This window comes from Eleginops maclovinus, chromosome 3 (assembly GCF_036324505.1).
Source record: "Eleginops maclovinus isolate JMC-PN-2008 ecotype Puerto Natales chromosome 3, JC_Emac_rtc_rv5, whole genome shotgun sequence".
NCBI classification, from domain to species: domain Eukaryota; kingdom Metazoa; phylum Chordata; class Actinopteri; order Perciformes; family Eleginopidae; genus Eleginops; species Eleginops maclovinus.
In genome coordinates, this window is record NC_086351.1 from 22,806,511 (window position 1) to 22,828,488 (window position 21,978).

The 21,978-nt window shown below is 40.3% G+C and overlaps 1 protein-coding gene across 1 annotated transcript in view; it reads right to left on the reverse strand.

Annotated features, from left to right (window-relative positions):
- Nucleotides 1-14,736: 14,736 nt before the first annotated feature.
- Nucleotides 14,737-21,978, reverse strand: part of tgfb2 (transforming growth factor, beta 2) — a 42,667-nt gene continuing 35,425 nt past the window's right edge. Inside the window, exons 3-7 of the mRNA XM_063879702.1 lie at nt 21,610-21,742; nt 21,399-21,509; nt 20,658-20,823; nt 19,954-20,107; nt 14,737-19,372 (exon numbers count right to left, since the gene is read on the reverse strand). Of these exons, the coding sequence (XP_063735772.1) occupies nt 19,214-19,372; nt 19,954-20,107; nt 20,658-20,823; nt 21,399-21,509; nt 21,610-21,742 (723 nt within the window). The 3' untranslated portion in view covers nt 14,737-19,213. The remainder of the gene's footprint in view (nt 19,373-19,953; nt 20,108-20,657; nt 20,824-21,398; nt 21,510-21,609; nt 21,743-21,978) is intronic.

Sequence of the window (21,978 nt, forward strand, 5' to 3'; positions counted from 1 at the left end):
TTCATTTGATTGGTTCAACCGCCACCCGCCCGAATTTAATTAAAATATTATTTTTCGTCATGTCATCCGCCCGATCCACGGTTCTCTAGTGTGTGTGTGTGTGTGTGTGTGTGTGTGTGTGTGTGTGTGTGTGTGTGTGTGTGTGTGTGTGTGGAAGACAGGTTGAGAGGGTTTTTGTAGTTTTTGTTGACATAGAAGCTTTGGCAGTGGTGAAACGTCGGGGCATTCAATACCCTGGAACCCTCAGATTAAAAAAAACAAAAACGAATTAATTATACAAATAAAATTAAATAAAATGAATAAATGAAAATCGTATCTGTGTTGATCTGTAATATTTCAGTGTTACATTGATTTGTTTGTCTTTCTCCGTCCATGCACTACGCATTTGAGTGGTTTTGTGTGAGAAAAAAAATGCAACCAATCAGATATTTTTCTGGCTCTCTGGGAAAGATATCCTTCAACTGATTTTCCAAATGTTCTAGGGTATTCTGGAAGACCCGTTAGTTTACTGGCTCGAGACAGGATCTAGCTAAGTGCTACTCATACGGTTCACGTAGTGAGTTTTTATTTTACGTCGAAATGGCAACAGATGATGTTGTTGCGGAATTGTTGTTAGTACCCTTTTCAAGACAACCATTCAGTGAAAATATGGACATTTATAAAAAAGGCTGTCCAACGCCCGAAAATCTTGCGTTGAATCAAATTGCTGAGTGGAGTAGGCTCTAATGGTGTGTAACGATGTAGTGAGCACAGTACCAGTGATTCAAGTGACTGCCTCCATGACGTCCCTCTGACTAGAACTACCACATTTTTTAATCTGGGGAGGGGGAGTCTACAGAAGGTCAAGTTGTGATAGAAACGGTTCACCACTGAGCTTTGGGTATTCACGTGTGGAGTACTGACAGACGTATTGTATCTCATAGAACAGAATGGGAACATCTCTTAAGCTTGTGCTTAATACAAACCTTATTTTAGGCTTCTAACAACAAAATTCTTTCAAAAAAATAATGACTTTGATACGAGGGAACCGGAATGCTAAGCCTTTTCTGGGTTATAGGCACCAAATATTGCACCACTCTATAATCCCCAACAGTCATGCATCTCTCTTCTTGCCCATACATCAGTGTCTTCTGCCTGTCCCTTCACTACCCCAGCCTTAACCCGAACTTCTGGCCCCCCACCCTCTTCCAGGTCGTTGGGTTTATTCCTGGCTAGGCTTGTCATACTGATGGACGGGGACAGTTGGGTTTTCTGGCTCCAAATCAAGGCCAGCACTCAGCCTTTGAGACAACGCTGCATTCAATAAGGGGGTCCATTCCAGCGGGGCGAGCTGAGAGTTATTCAATCCACTGCTACCTCTCACATGGCCCTGCCCAAACAACACACAAACACAGGAAGAGAGGATGGGGTCACATACATTTTCATACTGAGGCGTACGTCACACATGCATGCATATTACTCAGAGCTCAAGATCAAGTGAAACAAAAGTTGGCTGCAGTACAATGATATCATATGTAACTTTTCATCTGTCTCATTCAGATGATTATCAGGATCCTGAAGCAATAAACAGCAGCTCCGCCGGGTTCCCTGGATACAGTAAGATACACATCCTCTCAGCTCTACAGAAATTCCATCCACTCTGGCAGCAGCCATTTATCTGAATAATGACGCAATCTCCTCATTTAAGGCAAATTTCACGCTGAAATACCTCCTGCATTACTGTTGTTTGCTTTATGCCAGACCAAGAATCAGAAGAAGGCCAACAATGTCATGTTTCACTTCAAGGGGTGAGTGCAGATATGAATCCTGTGGCTCTTTGCTGCATGTTGTCCCCTCCCCTTTTATGTATTACTATGTAACAAAGGCAAAAAGATCTTCCTAAACTAATTTTTTGTTGGCTTTTTGTTATTATGTTATTATGTCATTATTTTTGAAAATAATGCCACTTGGAAATCCATTTTCTTCAATTTATAAAGCTACATGCTACACTATTGGCTCTTTGCTCAGCGTGAGGTTTCCAGTGAAAACAGTCAGTAGGGTTTTGTTTTTCTGATACCTATCCTGCTTGCTTGCACCAATTAGCACAGCTGTCATCTGATTGGTTGCATTCAAGCCCTGGGGAAGAGCACCAGACGATGAAGCTAATTTTCGTAGTGGTAAAACTGTGGTACTACACTTGATTTCTAGTCCGTGATTGGGCCCCCAAAAATACTTATTCCCATTGACTTACATTGGGAAATTGACAACTGTAAATCAGAGGATATTATTTTTTTTAAATAAAACTTGTGCTAAAACTCAAATCCCGACTTATTTTGCATCTCCATTCATTTGCTGAACAGAGAGTGGGAGATCGGAGGCGGGGCTTAAGGAACACTTAAGTGCACATGCTCTATAAGCAAAAAGCCCCGGATGATTCAGGTACTTTCTGAATCTTCAGTTGCTCCATTTTGGCTTCCAGCACCGCTGAGACACTATTTTGGGATTGAGTGGGGTGTCCAGTTGTCTTTATACATCCATGGTTGCACTTTGAAAAGTTAGTGGCAATCAAGTTGACATTGGAACCTGGTGCCTTACTTGCTTCCATTTCAGCATTTGTATTGTTACTTTTAATGTAATATTCCTGTAAATATAAATAAATCTGCCCATCTGACTGCTCATTCTTCCTCTCCTAGTGAACCTTATTTTAACTCAACAAATTCTGAGATCCCAGCAGTCCTTGTACTAAGTTCAATTGGTAGGAGATCTGACAGTTGTTTGCTGATGATAAAGTACAGTAAATGTAACCTTTTTATGTAAATACAGTTTTATAGAGCAACATACTGCCATTGTGTTACACTTTCTGGCAAAAAACTGATCAAAAAAGGCAAAAATAAATCCAAGCAATGCAGAATGAATGCTGGATAGTCCACTATGGACTTGTACAGTTGGTAAATGGTGGTGCTTTGAAGGTGGTTGTTTAACAAAGTAACAACATACAAGAAGTTATGCAAGAGGCTGCTATTCCCCAGGCATATCCCCTCATCTCAAAGTCATCTTCTTTTTGAACGATCTGGTATGTGACCAGGCTGTGCAGTCCATTCATCTCCCACGAGTATGGTCTTGTGTATGGTGTGAGTCAGTCCCCTGGCTGACGGGAGCCTGGCTGAAGGGAGATGGAAGGGGATGCAGGGTTTTCGGAGGCCCCTCGCTGAGCCAGTATGCTGGTCACACAATTTAAATACAACGTAGTTTTTAAACGGCTGCAATACAAACATTGTTTCCTACACAGTATAGATGTCAAGGGAGGGTTGTCTTAGAGGTACAGCAACCAGCAGGTCAGGAACCTAAATCTGTGTCCCATAAAAGTGTTTGTCTTAATGTGAATTTGAGGCATTCAAATGGAACTCACCACAAGTCTTCTACACAAAGTGCTACTTATATCCACCTGTTTAAGCTAGTTTTAGAAGAACCCAAAGGATTAATCAAGTCAACCTAATTTCTTACCACACAAACCTAACCATAACCCTGACTTCCCTGATTACACCTTAGTGTCACATATTTCACAGGACGAGCTACAGCAGCACACCTGGGCAAAGTTAGGACCCTGCTGCTCCATCTTCCACGCCTGCTGAATAGGCATAGCAGCACCTCTTTCCACATCCTGCCTCCATGTCACCCCCCCCCACCCCCCAAGTCTATAAACTCTGGGAAATTCCCAGCCTTGTAATGTGACTGTGTAAAACATAATACTATGCGCAGGATTCTCACTGCGTCCTTGGTCCTGGCCTACTACAGTCACAGATGTTTGAGCAGGCATCCAGGAACGCTGGCGAAGTCATTTGCTTGGAGAAGAGGGAAGAAGGGAAGTGTGTGCGTGCTTTTGTGGGCAAGTCGAAACAGGATTTCAACTGATATTGTCTCCAAAAGGTCGATTCCCACACCAAATCTGACCGATATTTTTTACTTAAAATATTTTTTGTATCTAGTATTTCAAATGGTAACCTTCTCCAAAAGCCTTCAACAATTTCCTGACTTCTCAAAAGCTTCCAGAATGTTCTTTCTTGGTGAAGTGTAAATTGCACAGGAACATCGGCACACACACACACACTCTCACACACACACATACACATATTGGTCTAGAAGCAGCCCCAGCTGAGCATGGAGCAGCAGTGTGTGTTGAGAGGTAGAAGCATGTGAGCAGCAGTGAAGGCAGCTCCGTGGAGTTTCCATTCAGCCATGTCATACTCCCCAACACGCTATGTCTTTCCACACTGACTGCTGAACACACTGCACTCTCTGTCCTCTGCTAAGAACTACCTTTGCCTTGTCACGCCATCTTTTCATATATTATTTCTTTATCATAGAAACACTTTGGTGTCTTGGGAGAAAATAATGCCAATTGGAAATTCTTTCGATTTATAAAGGTACATGCTACACCACTGACTCCCAGTGTGAGGTTGGGCGCAGACCTTTCCAGTGAAAACAGTCAGTAGGGTTTTGTTTTTTTGGTTACCTATCCTGCTAGCTTGCACCAATTAGCACAGCTGTCATCGGATTGGTTTCACACAAGCCCAGAAAAGAGCGGCAGACGATTAAGCACATTTTCGTAGTGTCCAAACTGTGGTACTACACTTGATTTCAAGTCCATGATTGGGCCCGAAAAATACTTTTTTCCATTGACTTACATTGGGGAAAGGGGCAACTGTAAATCTGAGGATCATTTTTTTTTGCTAAATAAACTACCCAGTACAATTACTTAAATAAAAACACCATATTTATATTGTTAGGGTCTAAAAGTTGAATCCAGAGTTATTTTCCCTCTGCATTCATTTGACTGTACAGAGAGTGCACATGCTCTATAAGCAAAAATCCCCGGATACTTTCTGAATCTACAGTTGCTCCATTTTGGCTTCAAACGCCACTGAGCATCTGTCATAGGATTGAGTGGGGGGTCCAGTTCACTTGGTTGCACTTTGAAAGGTAAGTGGCAATCAAGGTCATAGTTGAAATAATTTCACAATTTAAAGTCTCCATAGAAACACAACATCAAAGCAGAGCCGTTTTAACGCTGGTCATGTGAAAGCAGCTTCAGGCAGTACGATTACATCCAATGATTTATGGTTGGTAACTGAAAGGTTTCGGATCAAGAAGTCAGCAACTTACAGTGGGGCAAAAAAGTATTTAGTCAGCCACCAATTGTGCAAGTTCTCCCATTTAAAAAGATGAGAGAGGCCTGTAATTGTTATCATAGGTACACTTCAACTATGAGAGACAAAATGAGAAAAAAAATCCAGAAAATCACATTGTAGGATTTTTAAAGAATTTATTTTCAAATTATTGTGGAAAATAAGTATTTGGTCAATAACAAAAGTTCATCTCAATACTTTGTTATATACCCTTTGTTGGCAATGACAGAGGTCAAACGTTTTCTGTAAGTCTTCACAAGGTTTTCACACACTGTTGCTGGTATTTTGGCCCATTCCTCCATGCAGATCTCCTCTAAAGCAGTGATGTTTTGGGGCTGTCGCTGGGCAACACAGACTTTCAACTCCCTCCAAAGATTTTCTATGGGGTTGAGATCTGGAGACTGGCTAGGCCACTCCAGGACCTTGAAATGCTTCTTACGAAGCCACTCCTTCGTTGCCCTGGCGGTGTGTTTGGGATCATGGTCATGCTGAAAGACCCAGCCACGCTTCATCTTCAGTGCCCTTGCTGATGGAAGGAGGTTTTCACTCAAAATCTCACGATACATGGCCCCATTCATTCTTTCCTTTACACGGATCAGTCGTCCTGGTCCCTTTGCAGAAAAACAGCCCCAAAGCATGATGTTTCCACCCCCATGCTTCACAGTAGGTATGGTGTTCTTTGGATGCAACTCTGCATTCTTTCTCCTCCAAACACGACGAGTTGAGTTTTTACCAAAAAGTTCTATTTTGGTTTCATCTGACCATATGACATTCTCCCAATCCTCTTCTGGATCATCCAAATGCCCTCTAGCAAACTTCAGACGGGCCTGGACATGTACTGGCTTAAGCAGGGGGACACGTCTGGAACTGCAGGATTTAAGTCCCTGGCGGCGTAGTGTGTTACTGATGGTAGCCTCTGTTACTTTGGTCCCAGCTCTCTGCAGGTCATTCACTAGGTCCCCCCGTGTGGTTCTGGGATTTTTGCTCACCGTTCTTGTGATCATTTTGACCCCACGGGGTGAGATCTTGCGTGGAGCCCCAGATCGAGGGAGATTAGCAGTGGTCTTGTATGTCTTCCATTTTCTAATAATTGCTCCCACAGTTGATTTCTTCACACCAAGCTGCTTACCTATTGCAGATTCAGTTTTCCCAGCCTGGTGCAGGTCTACAATGTTGTCTCTGGTCTCCTTTGACAGCTCTTTGGTCTTGGCCATAGTGGAGTTCGGAGTATGACTGTTTGAGGTTGTGGACAGGTGTCTTTTATACTGATAACGAGTTCAAAAAGGTGCCATTAATACAGGTAACGAGTGGAGGACAGAGGAACCTCTTAAAGAAGAAGTTACAGGTCTGTGAGTGCCAGAAATCTTGCTTGTTTGTTATTGACCAAATACTTATTTTACCGAGGAATTTATAATTAATTCATTAAAAATCCTACAATGTGATTTCCTGGATTTTTTTTTCTCATTCTGTCTCTCATAGTTGAGGTATACCTATGATAAAAATTACAGGCCTCTCTCATCTTTTTAAATGGGAGAACTTGCACAATTGGTGGCTGACTAAATACTTTTTTGCCCCACTGTATATTAAAGTCCAAAATCAATCTGCTGTTTAGAATGTTCTAAAGCTCTGATTCGCTCCTCTTAATGTCTTCTCTATAGCACCGGTAGTATAATTAATGTAGTATTCTCCACCCATTTACATGTCAAACCGATGAAAGTACACCATTAATCATCAATACATTGAAATAATTACAACAGATGGCTGCAGACCTACAGCATGGTTGCATTATCTGGGAAAGTCATTGAAAGTTAGGGAGAGCTTTTATTGCAAAACAAACTCTTTTAAGTGTGTGTATGTGGAGCGCACACACAAACACAGATACTGCTAAACCTGTGTACTGATGTGGTCTGACCACAAAATGAAAATGTGTTCCTCATTTGAGCAGAGCAGGATGTGTGTTCACTGCAGCTCGGTGCAAACTAAGAGTTAAAAGCACACAGTGGTTTGCTGTGGATGTGTTGGCCGGCTCCCCATAATGACAATACCAGATCGCTATTATCGGAGGTAATAGTATGAGTGCCCCCCCGCTTCTCCCCCCATAACATTATATTCCTTTTTCCCTGTGTACACCTCCGTTTACCAGAGGGAATCTCCAGCTCTATTTCAGCCCAAAATTTCCTTTTAATTATTATTGGTTATTATCCTAAGTGGGATTTTACACGCACAGCTCTAATGTTGCACAGGGTCACTGAACCAACATAGAATGGTGGTTACTCAATCTGCATGTTCTCATCCCTGACCTCACACTCCCCCTCACACACACATATCCAGCCCTGGGCTAAACCGCTCTCCCATGGCCCACCCACGCCATATCCCTAAGGGTCTCCCTTTTACATACTGGTGCACCATGGGAGAAAAGAACTCTAAACTCTGTAGCAGGCCCCACTTCCATTTCTCACAATCGTAACTCACTCCAACAATAAATGACAGCTATCGCTCACCGCTGGCCTTCCATGGATGAGGCACCGCATCTGAACTGAAGCTTGAAAGGGTCAGCGAAAAGTGTGTGAAGATGGTCCAGAGGACAGGCATAATTCTCCTATAGTCTCCCTCCTTTTTCTTTCTCTCTGTGTGTTTGAGACTGTTCTCAACAAGAAAAGCCACTTAATCCTTGTTTCAGCAAGTTCCCCAAAACAACCTGTGTTTACGTTAAGGTGAAACGCCCTCTAGTGGCCGTAGTGGTTATGATTTCTAGGATTGTTTGTCAGAAAAAAAGGAGGAAGTCAGGTGTCACCATGTGTAGGGAGTAGGTTGTTGCTCTCGGCTGAGTGAAAATAAATCAGACACAGGAGGCTATTCATTTCCTGTTTCCATCTGACAGTCAACCTTGGATTCTTTCTAATTGTTCACTTACATTTATCAAGTGTTGAAACCCTAAAGACAAAGGCCCCTAAAGAGGCAGTCATTTAAAAGGGTTCCAATTCGGCTATTTTTCAGGTTCATATATATTTCGTGTCTCTACTGTGACATGTCTCCATGCTTTAATTTTCAAAAAGCTCTTTATTTTTCTCATACCGCCTGTGCTGCAGCACCTCTTTTGACCCTCCGTCTGAAACCAGAGCCCAGTCTGCTCTGATCGGTCAACGGCTTAAAGATGTCCCGCCCCTTACTAGCCAACACATTTGTAGTGTGAATGTGGTGTTGTCACTATGTTACAGAAGTAAACAAAGGAATCAAATGGAGGCATTTCAGACAGGAACTTTGGGATTTTAGCCTTTGCAGAGCATTTACAGGCACAAAAACCTATATAACACACTAAAGGAATGGGAGACTTGCTCTTGCCTTGGTTGTGCCTCCTGTAATGATTGTGAAGTGGCAACTTTTTTTTGGGGGGGGGGGGGGGGGGGGGGTGTAATGTGATCCTGCTTTGATTGCCCACGCACTCATTGCACGTAGCTGGAGCTTAGCAAAAGCTGCTCACCTGTCAAACTGTATGGTAACTAACAATAGCCATGTTTCTTGTTAACGTTCATTATCGTTTATATTTAGTTTTGGGGGAGTGGCTTTGGATTAAGCCCTGAGAGATGGGATGTCAGTGTTGCCCAAAAGTTTGCCACTTTTGGAGCTAGAGCAACCTGTTGCTACGTATTGCTAGCTTCTTTCATTTTAAAAGAGTGGGTGACATTCAGCCTGTTTTTTCATTGGATCATTTAAAAAATCAAATTTACTCTTACTGGCTTCTCCGAATTGACCTATCCAAGCTATGAAAAGTATGTTTTTATATTAGCATTTCAATAGATTTAATTCAAATGTGTCTTAGAGGCACTTTATATGAACCAAGTTGAGTTTACTATTAGTGTTTTCCACCAAAGCATTGTACTCGAGGCCTGATAGTGAGTAAATATTTTGTAATAGCATGCATTTTGGGGCTTTTTTTACCTCAGTAGATTTCCTGTCTGTCTCTGTGAACACCCAAACTGTTAGCGGCCAGGTTTAGACAATAAACAAGATGATATCTCTGGATGTGTTCAAGGCTCAATATAATAAAGTGAACTTGAGTTAAACATCAGACAGACAGGCAGGCAGACAGACAGGCGGACTGCTGCTGGAGGGATTGAATGTCTCTGGCTCCAGGGCTGCCTTCCTGCCTCTTTCTCTATCATGATATCTCCAAGACGCCTGTCAAACTTTAGAAGAAACCAGTACAGAGTAAAGAAACAGAGAGGAGGGGGGGGGATCACTTTGTACTGAGCTTGTGAACGATACTCCTGTCTGCCTTTGTGCCCTCCCCCCCTTTCTGGGTGAAACACAAAGAGAGTTGCTAATCCAGAGCTCAAAGAGAACTGGCCTTCCTGTGTAATTACAGTCGCAATACAACACTCTGTCTTCTGGGCTATTACTGCCACCACAAGAGAGGCAGGGCAGGGGAGTCGGGCCCAGCGAACCACACCGAGATGGTATCAAGATTGGTTGAATTGCTGTCAATGGAATGCCTTGGCTGCGAGCATCTAAACACAAACACACACACACATTACGCGGTTAGACATGTACTCTCTGTCAGTAGACTAGCCTCTGAGATTTTTCTCTTCTTTTGGGAGCCAACACATTGCTGGATGTTGATGTCACAGTTTCAGTACCTCTCTCTCTGATTTTGTGTTATTGTGTGCCGCCAGCTGCAGCTGAGTAACCAAAATCTCCAAATCGCTTTTCTCCCTGGAGACAGAGTGCCCTTTCACCCTGAAAATCTGTCTCCTGCTGCAGACTTGCAGACCTTTCACTGGGAGTGCCTGCTGCATGGCTGGGGCTCTGTGCAACATCCAGCAGGACTTCAGCCCGTCCTCTCAGATCTCACTCGTGGTGGTTAAATGCGTAGACAGATAGTGAAGTAATGTTGCACCAGCCTCAGGAATCTAATTGGATTCAATATTCAAGAGACAACCGGTCCTCTTGTAGCAGCATGTCTCTGTCAGTAAGAAAACGTCCCTTCTTTACACAGAAAATGACAAACTTCAGCTTGGTTTAAACAGAGAGCTGGTAAACATATTAAAATGTGCTATTTGCAGTCAGAATACAACAACTCTGCCTCTAAAGTAAGAAACTCGTTTTTCGGGCCTTAGTTGAGTTCAATAAAAAAAAAGAAGGGACACTCACAAACACATGTTAATGAAAAACTGCTCAAAGAAGAAGGTAACGCCATTTAAACGCAACGAAAATGTAATTTAAAGCGGTATGAACAAAATGCACACATATTCTGTTAACACAAATTAAATGAATCAGGTTGCACACATCACTAGTGAATGACCTGCACTGAAAAATTGGAGAAAATGTGGCTTTCACTTCTTTTAGGGGGGTTTTTATACCTGAGGTTCATGAATCTTTTGAAAGGTGGGTGTACCTGAGGATTGGCGGTTTTTTGTCTTTTCTGCCATAATTCCAATGTAATAATAATAAAAATAACTTTAATTTATATAGCGCCTTTCAGGGGACCCAAGGTCGCTTTACATAAGTTACAAAAAACAGTAAAACTGTCAGGGCATACTGCCATATAATGGTACAGTTTATTGTTCTTTGTTTTCAACTTCATTTTGAGATTGTTTGCCCGCTAGTTATTCCCATGTTTTCTTAATATATCTTCAATCTGATCAAGTCTCTTTTTTTGTACGGTTTCATATTCAGTAACTTTTGTTCTCCTGATAATGTGACAATGTTATCTTCCGTTACTCTCCAAGACTGATCTTAAGTAATGTATTCATAACAAACGCTACCAGAGCGACAGCCCAGTGTTTGCCTGTGTTTTTTTGCTCTGTCACAATTCTGTGCACAAAAATGTTTTGATTATTTATGTCAGTGGTGTATAACTGCACTCTGACACTCAAAACAGATCATTTTATTATTAAAGATAATCGTTGGGCCACCTGTGTCTTTATTAAAGAGACAGATTTGCCGTGGGGAGACGGAGGGACAAATGTTCTCAGTCCGGATTCGAACCACGGTCCTCTGCACGGGGACTGAGCCTAACAAGTTAGCTATAAGACAACCCAATAAGGGTACGTTTAAAAAGACGATATAACTGGTTTACATATTTTATACATGAAATCACAATTGTAAAACACATTTTTTCCAAAAGCCTCAATTACTATACTTGGTATGGCCTTACTTTGAATGTACCTCTTTAATTCATTTATTCTTTTTTATTGCATTGTGTGAATGTTTGCGGGTGTTGCCTATGTCCTGTCATTGTGTTTTATTAAACCCTAATATAAGTGAAAAATGTTATGCCTTACCTCAGTGGGTTATGGAGTTGTTTTTGCCTCAGATCAAAGCCTCCCTCAAAGCGTTTAATGTAAAACACTTTATTGTTTCCTGCTGTTAACTGAAGAAGGATCCAGAGGAGGGAAACCGCTCACACAATCCATTCCCCTCATGTGTTGCTGAGCTGTGAGTGCTACTGTGAAGCTCCTGTTTCACAATAATTGATCCATTGTTCACAGCTCTTAAGAAATAAAACAATTCTGCCTCAAATGTTCCCACTCAGCTCAGTGATGTCATGAAATCAAGGGTTGGGAAGGTTGCTTTAAAAAACGTATTCTGTTACTAATCTAAGCACAAAATATAAATGTATTACTTTCTGTTACTTTTGGATTACCTCAACATCAAATGCACTGCCAATAAATACAAGAGGAAATACATAACAATAAGATATATTTACTTAAGTGTTTTATGTAAGACCACAGAACGCTGTAACCCTAGAAAAGAAGAAACCAAGATATTTAGGATAAAAAATGGGTCCTCTCCTCTTTTTAAAATTATGTTAAGTATCTGGAGTAAGAGCTTTCACAATATTTTCACAAATCAGATGTCCACCTATGTCTAAGAAGAAAATGTAAACTAAATACAGGAAATATACAGCCCTAATGATTCAAGATTAAATGTTAGTATTGTTTTGTCCAAAAGACGAGTATAGTTTACAGATGCTGTTCTAGTTAAATACATGTGTTATAAGCATACACAGCATTTTAAGTTAACAAATCAGCTGTTTAATTTATTTAATTTATCTTTTTAATGTATCAAAAAGTATTCAAATATTGTAATCATGCTAGTATTTAAATTTTTCTAAAATGAACCAGATTACCTATTTTTTCACGGGTGGAAAGTAGGAACGAATTACTTTAATCAAGTGATGTTGATGTACTTGGGTATTTCCATTATCTGTTATTTTATGCTTTTACTTAACTACAATTCCAATAGAAATATTGGAATTTTAACTCATATTCCACCCGTGTTGCTACAAGCTACTTTTTACGTAAATAATGTGTTTATATGATTTGCTCACTTCTTCTTCACTACTACTGTACTTCTACTTAATTAACATGCTAACTCTGGACTTGTACCAGAATATTTTGAAATCATAATACTTCTACTTTCATTTAAGTAAAGGATCCGAGCCCTTTAAACCTCTCCTTTTTTAACGCGACTATACGGGAATACAATTACCTTGGTTTTTTTTTTCAACTCTATGATTTCTGAATTTGATGCTTCATTTACAAATTCCTTCAGCACTCTTACTGTGTATGTTCTTGCTATTCTTAAACAGAGCTGTACATTTATAAATCGCTTATTATCACCACACACCTAAATCATTTTTCTTAAGTATCAGACTAAAACATACTGACTGACTCACTGAAAAACGCTGATACATCATCAAACGGTTCTCTAACCCACATCAGTGTGTGCGGTGTGTAGCTGATGCAGACACACTGCAATAGTTTCCAGTTGATATATATGATTCGTGGAGGTCCAGATTAGGACTGGGAGCCGGTGCCAGGCTCTCCTCGGGTCTTCTCCCCTGGACAGGAACCACACAGAGCTAGGACCACACGCTCTTTATTTATCACAGGTCCACCATGCAGACCTAATCCTAATGGAAAGCCTCATTCCACAACTGACAGAAACCTCCCACACTCTTTGTGCTGATCTCACTCCCATTGCTCCTCACCCCACCAATCACTCTTTTGTCATGTCAGCATCATGTTTTAGTACAGGATAAATCCATCCCATCAGGATTTACCTGGTGGTGTCCTCTAACACTAACAATTATATTATTTCAAAATAGGCAGGAGCTTACAATTTATTTTTTATTTTGTGACAGTCTTGGTAAACAATTAACAATGTATACATTTACACACTGAAAAGATTTAAAGGTTGGCATTAATAAAATGCATTATGTCATAAAATGTCATAACTGTATTAGGTTGGTTTAAACCAATAATATTAAGTTGAACCTACTATTTTTTATTTAACTCTAATATTATTGCTTTTAACTTGTTGACATAATACAATTAATTAAAGTCAATGTCAGTTTTTTCAGTGCACTTGGAAAGCAGCAGGGAGAAACAAATCTTATTTTACGTCTTATTTAAAAAAAGATGGTCAGTTAATCATAGCTGGCAATAATTAACATATTTTACAGTAACATGAAAACACGTAAAATGAAAATGAAATACAACAATCTTGGATCAGCAAAACTGGTTACCTGACATCTTCATAGTTTAATCTTTTTTATACATTTTCTTAAACCTCAAGATGTTCATGCAGCCCTTTGAATCTTTTGGTAAAGAATTCCAAAGTACAACCCGAGCTACAGAGATACACGACTTTAAAGTAGTAAGTGCAAACTGATGCTTAAAGTTGCATTTCCTTTGATGTAGCTCATCCTCTGAATTGAAAACTCGAAACTGTTTATATTCTGGGAAATTCGGTTTTTTGCTCCATAAACAACTAAAGAAATCTGTAATTCAGTTAAATCTTTCTTTGGAATCCTGGTTTCAAGTGTAAGTGAAGTCTGTGTGAGAGGACAGCTCATGCAGACCCAGATACAATTGCTAAACACTACTCAATACAAGTTATTAAATGTATATACGATAACCTGTTTTTGTATGTAAACATCTGAAACCTTTAATATAAGGAACATTTACTCATACAGTCTCCCTCATTACCCACCTGGATCTCCTCACCCTTCCTTTCCATTAATGTACTGCACATTACTTCCTGCAGTTTTAAAGAAAGTCAGAGGATTGTTCACCTAATATCAACCCGGGCTTGGGGAGTAACGGTTTGTAAAAGTTAAAGACGTAATCAGATCACTGTTACATTTACCAACAAAAAAAAGGGATTACTAGCAGAATTACACAGTTACTAAAAACCTAAAAAGAGTATATAGTGTTTTATGTAAAGGATCAGATGTTCTCTCTCCTCTGTCAGCTGTTCTGTTCTGGAAGCTGATACTTTAAGGGTGAATCTATACGCCTACTGCCTGAATCTGCTTTATGGAAGGCAGGTTCTCATATCAAATAAAATCTCTGAGCAGAAGACACATTTTTGATACTCAATATCTTGGTTACTTCTTTTCTAAGGTCACATTGTTCTGTCATCATACATAATACACTAGTGAAAACATCTTACTTATATGTATTTTATTTTGTATATATTGCCATTGATAATGAGATAATCCAAAAGTAACTGATTCAACATCACACAAATCTGCTTGAGGAAGAACACACATAACACCAAATTCCCTTGAAACTTAAATAATTTATTTACCACTAGAGCACCACAACAACAATGTGTTACAATACAGCTTTGTGGGTCACAATAACATCATCATTATCATCATCATCATCATCAAAAAAACAACAAATACACATAAAAATAACAGCTCTATTGTGACAAACTTGGTGCCTAGCTCTCTTTTCTTCTGCTGCTCAGCGAGTCCACGGGAGGTGCTGGGGTCAACTCTCCTCCCCGTCATTACAGGGGGGGTTCACACTAACTAACGACACTAAACACTTTGAAAATTAAACAGCATCAGTGCAATTTGTTTTTGTTAAAGAAATAAAAAGATAATGATTGACAGACAGCAAATTTTAGGGTGAAATACAAATGTTATTTTAACAGTATGACAACAGATTATGACTACACTGAAAAAACTGGAACGTTGACTTGAATTAAAAACATAATGTCAACACAATTCACATCACTGTTTTAGGTTAGCTGAAAGCAGTAATAATAGGTTTAAATAACAAAATGTTGGTTCAACTTAACATCATTGTGTTCAACTAACCTGACACAGTTATGGGAAATTTGTTGAACAAAAACCATTTCATTAAAGTCTACTCTTCATTAATACATTTTAGAACCTTTTATCAGATAAAACTCCTCATCACTTACAAGGGAAGCTACTTCTGTCTCTGAACCCAGACCTTCATCTGTGGCTGTGCTGAGCGCATGAGAGGGCACCGCTGTACCACTAAGGTTTAGGAAATGTCATCACTTCTTTAAATGTTCTCAATGTGTGGAAAGTGTCTAATTGTTCAATAGCAATCTCTGCCAATGACAGACAGTATAGACTTAATGGAACAGGGAGGACACCTTTTGAAAGTTGTTCTAGATACAACAGCAAGACTGTGTGCACATAACACTAAAAGGATGATTCCGGTTTGCAGTGGGTCTAATGTTTATAGTTGGTCGGCTTTCTGTGTGCAGTTTGCATGGTTTTCCTGTGTGCATGTATGATTTGATTATCTCTATGTATCAACTTACTCAGGATTCCAACATATGTTTGATTATTTTGATTGTGGGGCAAATGTTTGTATTCCATCTGCTATGGTCTGTTCAATATCAGTACTCAAAAGATGAATTGAATCAACCATCAGGACACCAAATGATGAAATGACAGGATTAAATTCCCTACTGAAGTTGAGGCTACTTCTGCACTGACCGAATACTAGTACTAGATATCCAAGTTTTAGATATCTGGGAACACGGTTACTACAATAAACATACGGAAACAGGCACTGGTAAGATATCAATAATATTCCCTCAATGCACTGTAAAACTACACACTGAACACTGACGCGGGTCAAAGTCAGAGAGGGTAGTTATACTGTGTTAATAAAGAGTCGTACCGTTGATGTCATTACATTTTTTCAAAGCTAAACAACCGTCTGTTTAGTTGCTTACAAAAACTACAGAGAGATCATTTTACTGAGAAGGATTCCATGTTGGTTGGTCCCTTAAGGTCTGTGTGCCCAGAGCATCTTTTTCTAAGAAACCTTTTTTCAATTGGTACCAAACCTTTTTCCAACCCAGTTTAGATCTAACCACGCTCACTTCTGCATTAACGTAGCTCTGCCTGACTGCGTCATGGACGTATAAAGAGAACTTCGCCGTTCCCATGTAAACAACGCTGAAGTAATATCACATCTAGTCTTCATGTATCTTGGGAAAAAACAATATGGGTTGTTCATCAGTCAGTGAAAAACTTTCCAGCGTTCTGCAGCAAGAAAAATATTTGTTATCCTCTGACTGTTGGAGATTAACAAAGTACATTTACTCAAATACTGTACTCTTATCAAAACGTGACAAAACAAAAAATGAGGTACATATTGATTTCTATAATGTTCAAATCCAAGGAAATTTATATTCAAAAATGAATAAACATTGACTCAGCTATGCATGACTGTGATCTTCTTTCATGATAAAAGCTATTTTTATTCAATTGAAGATGATCTATGAAGCGACGTAACTGTTGATTCATTTTTGGGGGCTGACTGATTAACAACCACTATAGGTTTTTCCCATGCTAAAGTAGATGTGATATTACTTCAGGCTGACAACATGGGGACATTCTCTCTATACGTCAATGACGCAGTCACGCAGAGCTACGTTAATGCAGAAGTGGGCGTGGTGATCTAAACTGGGTTTGGAAAACGATAGACACGTCCCAAAGAGAGGAGAGTGTTCGGTCAACTTGAATTCACCGTACACTTTGTCTACAAAAGACATCGTCATTCCCGCACTAACGCTTTTGGAATGACTTCCTTTTGTTGGTGCTTATGGTAACAAAACAATGTCAATCAAATAGATAGTAGCACACAAATATTTTGAAAGACAATGGGGTGATGCTAGTCTGTCAAACACGGGCGGATATATAAATTGTTGCAATAGGAAGATAAGATGCAGGTCTGAAGCGTTCCCTAGCACCTACCTGTCAGTAAACACACTCTGTGGACACACAGCCTTATATCAACATCATCTTTATCTGAAGTTAGGGTTAGGGTCAGGACTGTATATCCTATTGTGGTAAGTATATTTGACTCCTTCACTAACTGCGACCAACACAGCAATGCTCACTCCTTTCTAATATTTAACTGGAAATTATGTCCAACTGCAAAAATGAGACCATTGTTATAATAAACCGGGATTATCCTTTAAAGAGCTTCCATGTAATTATCTTACGGTGGCTCATGCTTTAATTAAACACAATCATTTTCCAACATCTGTAAACTACAAAATGAAGTAAATATTATACATACATATATGTACATCATCAGTGTGAGGTTGATACCATCCAATTATCGACCTCTGCAGGGTGCTAAATCATAAACAGAATCACTTTAAATAGCAAACAAAATGACAAGATTTATAAAACACCAAAGGATACCAAAAGGATAGACAAACACAGAAATGAGGACTCGGTGTGACTGTGAATACTGTGGAGGGCTGATGGGGTGGGGGGTGTTATTGGTGGGGCTGTGATATTTTCAGGACTTATTTCACATATAGATCACTTATATTTCCAGTGTTTGCCTTACTCTCGGTGTGACAATCATGTGAGGTGATGCATGTTGACAGGGCCTTCAAAATGCAAAAAGGGACATTGACATACTGTATCTACGCAACTGTGTGTGTGTGTGTGTGTGTTTGTAACTGTAGCTTATATGGGTCCTGCGCAGTGGGGTCACAATACACATATTTGCATGACTTTAATACAACTGCTAAAGATTATTCCGTAATGTTATCAAATCTGTTCTGCCAGCTGAAATTTGATTAGCAGGGAATGTCATTAGAGGACACATTCTGCTCATTTTCATATACCTGGTTCTCCTGGGACATCTCTCCATGCTTTAACGTTTAGAAAGCTCTTTATTTTTCTCATACTGCCTGTGCTGTGGCACCTCTTTTTACCCTCTGTCTGAAACCAGAGCCCAGTCTGCTCTGTTTGGTTAGCTGGACAGCTCTGTTGTGGTTGGTCAACTGCTAAGAGATGTACGGACCCCTCAGCCTATCACGTACAAAGCGTTGTAGCGCTAGCCAATAGAAGCGCAAGTGTTACATAGTGATATCGTTATGATACGGAAGTAAACAATGGAGTCCAATGGAGGCGTTTCAGGGGGGAGGGGGGAGGTGTGTGTTAGAGAAACTCCCGGAGGAGGGAACAGAGGGATTTACTGTTTACATGCACTAAAACACACTACAGAACAGAAAAAACCCCAAAAGCATAACAAGGCCTCTTAAGACTGTTATCTTTCTTAGCCTGTGATAAGCTCATGCTGTCCGATTCATCAGTTAGGATTTAGTTGTTGCCATCATTTAAACTAATTTTTTATTTGCAACCCAGACAGCAGTGAAAATCCTCAGAGCCTCTCTTGCATTAGCTCATGGTTTACGGCTAACAATATAAAATATGAGGGCCGTTATACTTTTTGTTTGGCTTGCTTGGCCACATAAGAACAATCTGATTCACGAAATGTCAGACTTACTGTATGTAGCAGCAAATACCTGCATCTGGTAGAAGTCGGTTCAATATGTATAAAAAGCCTTCTGATGTTTGTTTAGCAGGGGTAATAGCTTGTTGTTTGCAAGCGCATTCATTATTTGAAGTGTTAGTTGTAGAAATAAATGTTGTTATGAAATACTGTAAAGCTAAATTGAATTTGTACAGCATTGGTATCAAAGTCAAGTTTCTGCTATCATGACAACACTGTTCCTGTTCGTTGTGCTCACATTGAACTGTTCCGTACCTCCATTCTCCAGCAAGCCAAGCGAATAGTCCAGTTTGACTGTATGTATGTCCAAATCCACTGAGTGTGTGTGTGTGTGTGTGTGTGTGTGTGTGTGTGTGTGTGTGTGTGTGTGTGTGTGTGTGTGTGTGTGTGTGTGTGTGTGTGTGTGTGTGTGTGTGTGTTTTTGCTGTCTCGAAAGGTCTTTCAGCTACACTTGCAGGACTTGACCTTCATGTTGGAGAGCTGCTCTATTTTGGGGGTCTTTCCGATGTAGTAGAGGATAGTGAGGGGCTCCAAGTCCTGGGAGACGCAGCAGGGTGATGCCGAAGCTTCAGGGTTGATGGTGTTATACAGGCCTAACACCTAAAGACACAACATTTAGAGACGTTCCATAAAGATAATATGAACATATTTAGGGGAGAGTGGGGTAAGATGAGCCAGTGGGTAAATTGACCCAGCCCTTTATCTAGGCAACTATGCACATTTCTCATTGGCTGTGATGGATAGAAGCATATGGTAAAATGGTAAATATGTATTTTTCACAATAACCCATGTTTTAAATTATAGATGTATCACACATGTTAGTTTTTTAGCGAGGTGTAAATTCGTACACAACTTAACCCCCCATGAGGCACTAAAGTTAAGTTGAGTCTCCGATTAAAAAATGTTATCATTGTAGTTTTACTCAACTGATTTGTTTTTTATCTTTAAAACACTGTAGAAAATCTATTATACCAAGAAAGTCCAAGAGAGGTTTGTGATAGATGCATTATTATCGCTCTGATGGACAGAAGACATCCTGAAGTAACAGTTGTTGTTGTTGTTGTGTTGTTGTTGTTGTTGTCATTTGACAACATAAGTGAAAATTGTCTCATCTTACCCCCCTTTCCCTAAAGGAGGACTTAACCAACCCTTAAACGGTTGACCCCTCCCTCATACAGTACCTTGGAATGCTGGGTGTCGGCGCTCCACAGATATGGACAGGCCCCGGCACAGAAGTTAGCTTCGTAGCCCTTTGGCTCGTGGATCCACCTCCAGCCTAGATCCTTCTTAAAGTCGATGTAGAGAGAGCGTAAGCAGCAGTTGTCCTGAACGTTTCTACAAAGAGATGAGGGGAGAGGTCAAACAGGGTGCAGTATGTGTATTAGCTCTTCTGGTCCACATTTTGAAATGACACCCAGTGTGTGTGAATTTATAGACCTCGGCATCACGTTTTAATAAGCGCTTTGAGTGGTTGGAAAATTACAAAGCCAGTGCCATGGGGGTACAATGTTACCAAAAAGAGCATAACGTGTTTGTTGTTAAGGATCAGATGTTCTCTCTCCTCTGTCAGCTGTTCTGTTCTGGAGGCTGAGACTTTAAGAGTGAATCTATACGTCTACTGCCTGAATCTGCTTTATGGTTTTCTCTTTCTTTGGTTCATTTGTTCTGTTTGTAATTCAGCAGGTGAACTTATATGTTCATAAAATAGTGTGTGTGAGCTTAACTGTGTGTGTTAAATGAACGGAGCATTTTCTGACAGCTCAGATTTGATTTCTGCTTTTTTTGTTTGTGTTTCACTGTTGGTGTTTAGGCTTAGTTTACAGGTAACTAACTGGTCATTTTAACGGTATAGATTTGTAAAGTAACCCTGATTCCGGGGTAGTACCTGGAGCAATAGGCAGCATCCAGAGCTCTCTTGGCTCGATGGTTGGTGTGCTGGGACTGCGACTCCAGCCGGTATGAAGGCAGCAGCATGAGCAAGAGGTGTGGAGCCCGGGATCTGTGCTTAGGCAACTTCAGGTCAACACTATGGCCGAAGCTGTCATCAATACCTGGAAACATAACAGAGATCGATAAGCTGCATCTAAGAACAAATATGCTTCAAAAGAAGTTCCTGCACTTGCAAAACCCTCCCCCCTCAATTTATCTGACTTTCTGAATTTCTGTTGTGACAAAAGGCATTGTTCAAAAGCTGTGCTAGGGAATCAGATATAAGGAAGCTAAATTACGAAGGGGTGGGGAGGAGACAAGGAAAACCTCAGCCCACCAGTAATACTGATGAGCTGACCGACTCTGGCTTAACCCAGCGTTCTGACAGGATTTAGTACAACTTTGGTGCCTACACCTCAAACCCTCTGGGGGGTCTTACAGCATGCTCTATTTGAATATAAATGTGTACATTCTAGAGTACAATGCATCAATCTGGTGAAACATGATGCTAAATCTATGAAAAAACATTGTGCTCTTGTTAGCAAACTATTTATAAATGCATTGGTTTTAAACATTTGAATGGGTAGGGAAGGGATGTCAGATTGTATTAAACAACACATTGCTGGAGAGTTGTTGACATCAATTCAATATGGAATAACACCAGACTTATCCTGAACAATTTCCTCAATCTACCAACCTGCAAAGCGTGCTTCCAGCTCCTCGCTCTTGTTGGGAATAATGTAGTTATTTGATGGCACAAAGGTGCAGCATGGGCAGTGCAGGCTGATCTTGAAGCCACTGTTTCTGTCTGTGGAGTAACAAAGGTCACATCAAAAGGATGCAACAAATAACACCAGGGTTAAACCATGAGGGATGTGCTGCAGTGATAGGTGGGGGTATGTGCTCACCTCTGTGGTTCAGCCATTCATTCACGGCCTCCGTCACATCGAAGGAGAGCCACTCGCCCTCCGTCTGTGTTCGTACCACCTTACTGTCTATGTATCGCTGCGTCGGGGACGTCAGATCTTTGTGTCCTAAAATCTGTGTGCAAAACAAAGGCAAGCAAGGTTAACATTTGAAATCAGAAATCTTCAGTTTAAGATGTTTGTAGTAGTCTCACACCAAGAGAAATGTGTGGAAATATCCACCACAGTCCAACCCAAAAAATTGATAATCAGTTAGTTTTTTCTGATCGGCCATCTCCGTGGTTAACGTTTGACCAGGGTTTTGCAACTTCACTTTGTTGAAGTTAGAGAAAGCTTCAGTTATGGTGAAAG